This window comes from Lathyrus oleraceus, chromosome 2, assembly GCF_024323335.1.
Source record: "Lathyrus oleraceus cultivar Zhongwan6 chromosome 2, CAAS_Psat_ZW6_1.0, whole genome shotgun sequence".
Classification (NCBI taxonomy): domain Eukaryota; kingdom Viridiplantae; phylum Streptophyta; class Magnoliopsida; order Fabales; family Fabaceae; genus Lathyrus; species Lathyrus oleraceus.
The window spans coordinates 391,911,122-391,920,407 of record NC_066580.1 but is presented as its reverse complement, the minus strand read 5'-3'; the positions used below and the strand labels follow the sequence as shown (position 1 = coordinate 391,920,407).

General features: G+C 34.4%; 1 protein-coding gene across 1 annotated transcript; it reads left to right on the top strand.

Moving 5' to 3' along the window:
• The first annotated feature begins 323 nt into the window (after positions 1 to 323).
• Positions 324 to 3,570, top strand: LOC127119694 (cytochrome b5). Its single transcript, XM_051049994.1, has 3 exons — positions 324 to 555; positions 2,943 to 3,009; positions 3,130 to 3,570. Exons 1-3 carry the CDS (start codon positions 469 to 471, stop codon positions 3,357 to 3,359), a joined length of 384 nt encoding a protein of 127 aa, XP_050905951.1. The 5' UTR covers positions 324 to 468; the 3' UTR covers positions 3,360 to 3,570.
• The last annotated feature ends 5,716 nt before the right edge of the window (positions 3,571 to 9,286 follow it).

The window sequence follows — 9,286 nt, the reverse complement described above, 5'->3', positions numbered from 1 at the left end:
GTCGACAAAATTGCAATCATTCAATAAAAACTCAATTAACACTATCGAATTTTTCAATGATCCACCAAAAATCCAATAAATAACAAATATTTTAAAAAATCAATACTTTTTGAATTATCATATTTTTCGATTGTAATAAAAAATATAGTAAAGACATTACAAATTTTTGAAATATCGGATACATCCGATTTTTCAGATATACTACTAGATTTTTTGTTATGTACCAGATTTTTTGTCCGAATTTTTTGATAAAGTTTGTAGAGGGTAATATAGACATTACAATATGTAGAGGTGTGTCATGTCAAAATAGGGTGTAAGGATAAAATCTCCAAGTTGTTTGTTGACCCACGAAGCCGAAAGACCCGTAGCAGGAATTCAAAGTTCATCAAATCCAACAGTATCTACCAATCAAAATATCCTTTTGCCGACTCTTCGTCTTCCCAACATCCTTGGACTCCATTCACAAACATGCCAACCATCACCAATTTCTACACCATCCAAGACGCATCCCACCACAAAACCGAAGACGATTGCTGGATCATTGTCGATGGAAAGGTGCTAACTTTTTCTCCAATCTCTCAATTTCCCCATATGGGTCTTCCCCAATTGCTTTCTGCACTTTTGTTTGATAATGCTTCAATGCTGTTGCCTATTTTCTTTCTCTTTTTTCATGATGTTTAACTTAGGTTGTGAATATTGTCACTGGAATTCTTATGTTTTCTTTATTTTTATCTATAGATAAATTAATCTGCATTTGAACTTTATATGGTAGCTTTATTAGGGCACAACCATGATAATAGAGAATCATTGGCTACTATATATGAAAACCAAATTCAGCCATAAAGCTTATAATTGTTAAGATTTTAGGATACATGACAAAAATTTAGTGACCTAACAATGGTTATAGAAAATTTCAACTTAAGAATGGCTATTATAGCTTGTCAACTGTAGCTCCTGGGTGCTCTTTTACCAGAGTAGTCAATAGCGGCACTATCCCGCTATAGCGGAGCAAAGGTCGGCCGTTATGGGAAGAGCCTTAGTGGTGCAGAACTATAGCGGCCATTATAAGGTAAATATCGGGTAGCGGGGCAGAGCGGTTCTCGGCCTGGAGCAGTTTTTTGTCCCACTATCCTTTTCCCCTCTAAAAAACCTAAAATTGCCCCTTAAATTTGAAGCGTTTTAAGGTTAATTTTGGATTTTTCATTCAAATTTGAGTTGAGACTCAACCCTAACCTTCCTTTATCGATGTTTCTGCACTTCAGCCGTGAAAAATCACAAGTTCCTCCGTCGCCTCTCTCTGCACTTCGTTCTTCCCTCTGCACTATATATGTTTATAATTATTCATGTAATTTGTCCGAAAAAGATCAAGTAGCGGTCATCTCGGTATATGCTATCCTGCTATCCAATTTTTAGTCTCGGCCGCCCTGTGCCGCTATGATATTTATGACATGTTTATTTTTTCTATTCTCAGCAACCGTTCATGGGGTCAATAAGCTTGTAAATTGGGAATGGGAACAGATTCTTTAAATTAGAAAAAAATTGAGAAGTGCATTCATTTATTAGCGCTTTATTAACCTTGAAGAATAATGAAAGGATTTATTTTATCTGTAAGAGGATATATTCACATCAAATTTATGCAGGTGGGTGTTCATTTGTGATATCTGTTTGCTGATACCTATCACATATAGGCTTAAATACATTGTGGTTTATAAGTTTATACAAAAATAAATTGCCTTCTTCTCAATGCTCATGTCGCGTTTTGAGTTAGCCGAGTTCATTGTTTTACTCATGCGTACATGGCTTTCTACTTCTCTAAGTTAACAACATAGCCACATAGAGTGAGTGTCTTCTTTCCCCCAATTTTGGCTGCTCTTTAAACTCTCCGGCGGCCCTGTTTATAGTGATATCATATCACCTCATTTGTTGCTCATTGCTATAATTCCTATGCATCTTGCAGGTTACTGTTTTTTTTTACCAGTTTTGTCTATAATTTTTACAGTTTGGCTCTGGCTTGTTGTATTACCTTATTCCTGAGCAAGTTGTTGTGTTTATTCGCTATTTGGTTAGGCTCATATAAGATGGACAGTTTTAAAAAGGTTCTACCGATGCACCACCTAAAGTCCTAGAAAATATTTGCTCTATGCCCTTTGCTTTTCATGTTAGTTTCTCTGTATCCCCCAACTCTGTATCCTCCTCTCTCATATAAAATGGTGAAACTGAATGCATAAAATTGCAAATGGATTAGTGGATATTCACATTAAATGGTAAAACTGAATGAAGAAAACCTAAAGAATAAAAACATTAAACAAGTGGAGACTAGTGATTTAAATTTGCAACATGTTACTTTATACAGCGGTTGGAACACCTCTCCCTGGTCTTTGTTGAAGATTCACGAATCAAAGGTCTCTGCCGAAATGGGAGTGGTTTCACTTACAGGGAACCTGGGTGAAGAGCTTTGAGAATAAACCCAATTAAAAGAACAAATGAAACATACTCAAAAACTATTGCGTTGAGCCGTTTTTCCTGCCATTAGGCTTGATAACTCTCGAGTAAACTCGTAGTGTGTCTCTGTTTAGACACATATCAACGATGATTTTAAATTGCTTTAAAGAAGTGAACGATTGAACTTACCCTCTTTTGGTATTGCTGGGTTCTGTTGATCTGACTGCACTGTTTGATAATTTTTGCTAATATAGTATTTGCTATACTCTGGTTTGCTGATTCCATAGTTGTCTTCTATGTCTATCGAGTCTGAAATTCTGTTAACATTTTCTTCTAGTTATGGCTTTTATTTTATGCCACTCACTTCCATTTGCTTCTCTATTTAGTGTTTAAGAGGATTGGTTTTACCATCCAAAAAGGGGTAGCGGCGCAGCTTGTTGCGCGTTTGCATGCTATTTCTCTATTTCTTACATTTTTTTTTATTTCATTCGTCGATGCAGGTATACGATGTGACACGATATTTGGAAGATCATCCGGGTGGAGATGATGTAATCCTCGCTGCAACCGGTACATACTAATGCTTCCTTTATTTTTTTTTTGTTACACTTATATGAATTGCATAACTAAACATGGAAAACCTCATCCAAATCAAAACCTTATTGACCTTGTGTTTTGACTTTTATGAAGGGAGAGATGCAACCGATGATTTTGAAGATGCTGGCCACAGCAAAAGTGCAAGAGAACTCATGGAGAAATATTATATCGGTGAATTTGACACTTCGTCTACGATTTCAACCAAGAAAGGTTATTACGAAAAGTTCACGACGCAGCTGAATAATAAGTCGTATTTGGGTTTCTCCATAGCTGTAGTTGGCATCTCTGTGGTGGTTGGTTTGTTATACTTACGGAAAAAGTAATTGTTGGTTTCTTATATCCATTCTTTTTGCAGTAGTTGTTCTGGCTGAAAATGAAGCATTGCAACAAATTTTGTATTGCTTGAAGCATAGAAAATATTTTAGAAAAATCGGCTTCTTTCATAACAATAATAAGAGCAACAATTGATTGAAGCATAATGTTGCATTTGAGGATTGAAGCATAAACATATAATGATAGTGCTATTCCGTTGTCTCTGTTCTTGCACTTTCATGTTTGTAGATTATGGTAGGTTGTTAGTTACTCAATTAGTCTCTTGTCATCTTCGAGCTTTGAATATTTTAATTGAATTGCTTACTAAGACTAAGACACATACGTGATGTTATTGTCATATTCTTGTATGCTTGTTTTGTGATTTTGATTTTACTAGGTGTTTTTTGGTCTTAATATTTTCATGTCTTTGTGTTGATGAGATTAAGGTTTATAAGAAGAGGAACATAGGTGTGCCTCCTATAAGTAGTGATTATAAGGGGTTTGTTTATATTTGAATTGGTTTTTGAGATGAGAGTTTGGGTAAGGTTATTGTTGGAGGTAATTTATTGTTTGAGGATTTCATTGTTAATGTGTATATATTGGATAGGTCTTGCATATTGTGATCTTTAAATCTTAAATTATTATAGGAATAATGGGAAAAGAAGATCTACTTTTTTTATGAAGATTTTTCTTTTATGAACAAAATGGTGAAGACGAAGATAAATATTAATTGAAGATTAAGATATTGATTATTTGTGAGTGTAGATTGAGTTTTTTTTCTTCTCTCCCTTAAGATATTGATTATTTGTGAGTGTAGATTGAGTTTTTTTTCTTCTCCCTCTCTCTCTCCTTCTTTAAAGATGAAGATGAAGTTGTAGAAAGGAATATGGATTAAAAATAAAAATCAATTTTGTAATTATGGTTATTAGTTGTTTTTATCATTTTTAAAGTTAATTAAAAATATAATTTGTTGTGCCACATGAGTTTTTTTTTATAACAAGTTTATTATATGCCTATGTTATAAACAATTGAAGGCACAAAGAACCAATCTAAAACAAATAAAAAAAATCTTGTAAAAACAGAACATCAATGATGGTATTGTGTTAGTGGTTTATTGGTTGAACCATTGAGTCAAGTCACTAGTTGAACAATATATGATTAAATTGGATAACTCAATTAAATTAATTGATCTTTATAACAAAATTATATAATTATAAAATCGATCAAACCAGATTACTTGGTCTCTAAGAAAATTATGACACCTAAATTTTTTGAAAATATCATAATTTCATAAGTTCATTCTTTGAATTCAAATTCTAAACATAGTCATCACATATAACAAAATAGTACAAAATACAAATTTAAATAAGTTTTGAACAAAGTCTAATTGCAACACAATCTAATTGTAACATAAATTGATAGTCATAATTTTGTTTCTTCTTATTCTTATACATCATTAGAAAGATAGTTTTATTATAGGCTAAACAAACTAAGATTAATGTTTTATAAAAGAAACAGATGCATTATAAGTCATTACATAATTAGATGTACTATAAATCGTACACATTATAAATCACGCTCGAACATATTAAAAGAACATAATAATTGTAATACCTATTTTGCAACCTTAAATTGTGTTATGGGTTGACCATATGATCCCCAACTGACCACTTAAAAGGAGTTGTGATCCTTCCATAACCTTCTTTATGCATGAGAGCTACCCTACAAACAAGTATATGTGATTCAAATTCCATATACATCAAACGACTCCCTGCGTCTCACGCCTAGCAAATAATGGATTGTTATAACCTCCCCACTATAAAAAGAACATGCACGGATAACCCAGGTATACAATTTCAAATCAATTTACATTCACTATTCTCCCTTACATAGTGATTTGAGCATTGGAGTGCTAACCTTACAAGTCATCCCCTCTCCATTGCATTGGAAGTTCATATCCACCGCAATTCTCCATTTCAACCGACTCACCATCCATTTCTGGATCCACAACAGAATAGTAGTTCCATTTGTGGGAATCGACTTCTGATTCCCGCATTTTCCCATAAATTGTACGTTCTCTCCTCGATTCATCGATTCAAAACCTCTTTAGTTTATCGGATCAAGAGTTCTCTAAATCTACCGCAATCAACCTGATCAAGCAGTGTATCAACTTTGATTTCATGAGTTTCCAGATCCCTAAGTTTCAAACTTTTCAGTAATGGCTGGATCGCTGCTGTTATTCAAGCAACGGTCAATCAAATGCCTCCACCTCCTCTACAAGTTGTTATGAATCAAGTAACAAAGACTCTGTTATATCTATATCTACTCCAAACTCCTCAGACCGCTGGATCTGTTCCAATGCCTCATAATATATCTCTAATATTGTCGTCTGAAGCTAGCTGAAATATACCCACCGAACGCATCGCACATTCGAAGGTACAACAGAGTCACCATCTAACTTTATTTATCCCAAAAGAGGGAACGAAAAACATCGAGAAAACCTAAGGGAAAAGAAACAGAGAAATGGGTAAGGGAATCAGTTATGCAAGGGGAAGGTATTAGTACCCCTCACATCCATGGTACTCCATGGGAACCATTTTAAATGCTCTTGCTTGGATGGATGTTACTATCTTCATATACCTGCAAAATAGAAGGGGTTAGAAAAAGGGTGCTCGAGGAGGATTATGGCCCTCATGCCTATGTATTCTCATGGTGCAATGAGAAAGTCAGAGCCTCGTAGTTCTCAGAATAAAAACTAAAAGTGGGAGAGGAAAGAAGGGTGGAGAAAGGTGCTCTCCAAGAATTCACATCCTCGTGCCTACGTATCCTCATAGTGCAATAAAGAAGTTAGAGAACTCATAGTTCGGAGAACAAAGACTGAGAAAATATATGATTGGGGGTGGTGTTTAAACCAAAATAAAGAAATGGTGTTAAAACACAGAAATGGAGGTTAACCATAAAGGTGTGTCCCAAAAGGAAAGGAAATTTCTATGGTGTTTAAACCAACAAAAACAAAACTTGGCAAATCCGAAGACTCACATGACAAGGGTCTTACCAAAGCACATGGCTGATATGTTAATGAAAAAAATAGGAACTTGCCAAAGCGTGGGGACTGAGATGAAAAGGATCTTACCAAGGCACATGGACTGATATGGTGAGGGAGTGGTGTCAAAACCAAGAAAGTGAGAATGATCATGATGTGTATCTAAAAATGAAAGTGGTGTCATAAGCAAGAAAGGCAGAATGGCCATAAGGTACATCTCCAAAAGAAAGTGGTGTCAAAACCAAGAGAGGGAGAATGACCATAAGATGTATCTCAAAAAGAAAATGGTGTCAAAACCAAGAGAGGAGAATGATCATGAAGGTGTATCCCTTAATTGTGGTGTCATAACCAAGAAAGAGAGAATGACCATAAGGTGTATCTCAAAAAAGAAAGTGTAGGGGGTTAACCATAAAGGTGCATCCTTGAAAAGGTATATAACCATGATGGTGCCAACTTGAATTGTGGTATCAAAACCAAGGAAAGATGGGGGTTAACCATGAAGGTGTGTCCCAAAGATAAAGAAATTGTAATGGTGTTTAAACCAAAAGGATCTGAAAAAAGGAGCCATAGAGGCTAGGTGCAGACTTGACAACGGATTGACTGGAATTGCACTAAAGTCTATGAATAAAGACAATTACTATGAGCAACTAGGTCATTTGTCTCGTACTCAGAGATATTCTAGACAAGTGTAAGGAAGATACCCTCTCATCATTATGTATTGCTTAAGGCTCATGGCATGCAAGCCTAGTCAAGAACAGACAAGTTGTTGAAGCAGGTTCCCAAGATGCTTGCTTGTGGGAATGAGTCAAATGTCTGACTGCTGAGGAAAACTGTAGTCTACTGAAGGTCTTGAACTTGTTGGGAGGTTAAAGCTCCAGAGTGACAGAGGCAAGTCCCATCAAGTGACCAAGGGACTTATGATCACTTGACAAAGACAAATGGGAAATGTAACAGATGAAAGGATTTAGTAGATCCAATGTGAATTGGATCAAGCCAAATCAAAGGAAAGTATTGATGAACAAACAAAGATGCATGATCATACAAAACTAGCCTCGGGTCTCATTGTTAGGTAGCCCAAGAAAAAGCTATGTGGGTACAAAGTGTACTGTTCTATATCACATTGTTAGGTAGCCGAAGAGAAAGCCATGTGCGTGTATGAGTGTGCTAAGCCTAAGTAGATGAAAGCAAGAGGCAATAGAAGATGAATCAACAACACAAGGTAAAAAGTTCAACAAGAACAATAGGCAAGTCAAAGTGTCCACAAGGTCTCAAGATCCAAGGTCACTCCAAGTCAAGCAAAGGGTCTAAATCCTAAGTCAAAGTCCAAAGTTTAAAAGGTCTTCAACACTCCAGATCAAGCATATGGTTAAGATTAGATCTAAGTTACTTTATCATATTTTGATTCATTTAGATTTAACAAGCAAGCAATCAAATAAGATAAGATCAACAAATGAATAAGGCAAGATGAGTAGAGTATGTGATGATATGATGAATAATGGGACATGAAATCAAAGTGCATTAAGTAAATGACATAAGATTTAAATGACATAAACTTAAATGACTTGAATTAAATTGCAAGAAATAAATGGAAATAATGTAAAGAGCAAGAATTAATGTTAGGAGTTAATGGTTAGTCAATTGTGTCAGACAATTTAACGATGTATTAAGCAAACGTAAGTAGACTTATATAGAATCCATACCTATCTGAGATCGGTCAATAACAATGTATGTATTAGACATGTTAGAGAATTAACACAAAGTTAATTTCCTACAATATATGACACAAGGATTAAAGAGAAAGAAAGAGATGAAGATAGAAAGAGTGGAAGAGAGAATCAAGTCAATCATAAGGGATCATTCTATCCACAAATAAAAGGACTCAAAATATGGTGTATCGAGGTTTAACCTATCAGTGATGCATAGTATTGAAGATGATTCATGATCATCTATCAACAATTTTGGACCAAAGAAGGTTGATCAACCTCAAGTTCATCTATCAATGATTTGAGATGAGGAAGAAATCATCAACCAAACAATCAAACTCAATTCAAAACATCAAGTGATCAATAAAAGTAAACATAAAATGAATTAAAATGATTTAACATTGATTAATAAAAGAAAATAAAAGAGAGAATGTTAAAGAGGGTTCAAAGTATCAAACCAAAGTCCAACAAAAATATGGAAGGTCAACAAAGTTAAGAGTGAATTGACCTAAAAAGCTGGGATAAAAAATGTTTAAAAATGATTAAAATAAAAATGCAAAAAGAAAATTAAATGGAAAATAAAAGAAAATATGCATTAAATGCAAAAATTATTTTTTAAAAATGCAAAAAATGGTATGAGGTAGAAAATATTTTTATGGGATTATGGAAAAAATTTGGATTAAAAAATAATAAGGTAACTATTTAAAATAAATTTTGAAAAAAAGGAAATAAAATGAAATAAAAAAAATAAAAATAAAAGATTTGAATATAACAAATAACTAGGTGGCGCATTTTGATTGGATGAGATATTTTAATTTAGCTCCAAAATACGCACACACCTTCATCTTCAACCTCTGGATTTCCAATCTTGCAACATCATGAACTCATGTTTTTAACATGAATCAAGCATGGATTCAGTTACGGAACATCTCATCGTTCATATCTCCCTACATCAAAGCAATTGATTTGCTATGACAAGGAGAATTTGCTCAAAAACTCAAAGAACCCTAGTTCTTCAAAGTAAAATTAAATAGTGAATACTGATAATAAATGACAAGTAGTATAGGGATTTTGATCAGTGGAACAAGGCGAAGAGTGTGGTAACTTATTTTCTCAAGGTTGTAACTCATATCTACCTGTTCGAATGAAGTTTCAAAAGTCAACAATGGTGGATCCAGAAGCTAGGTTACAT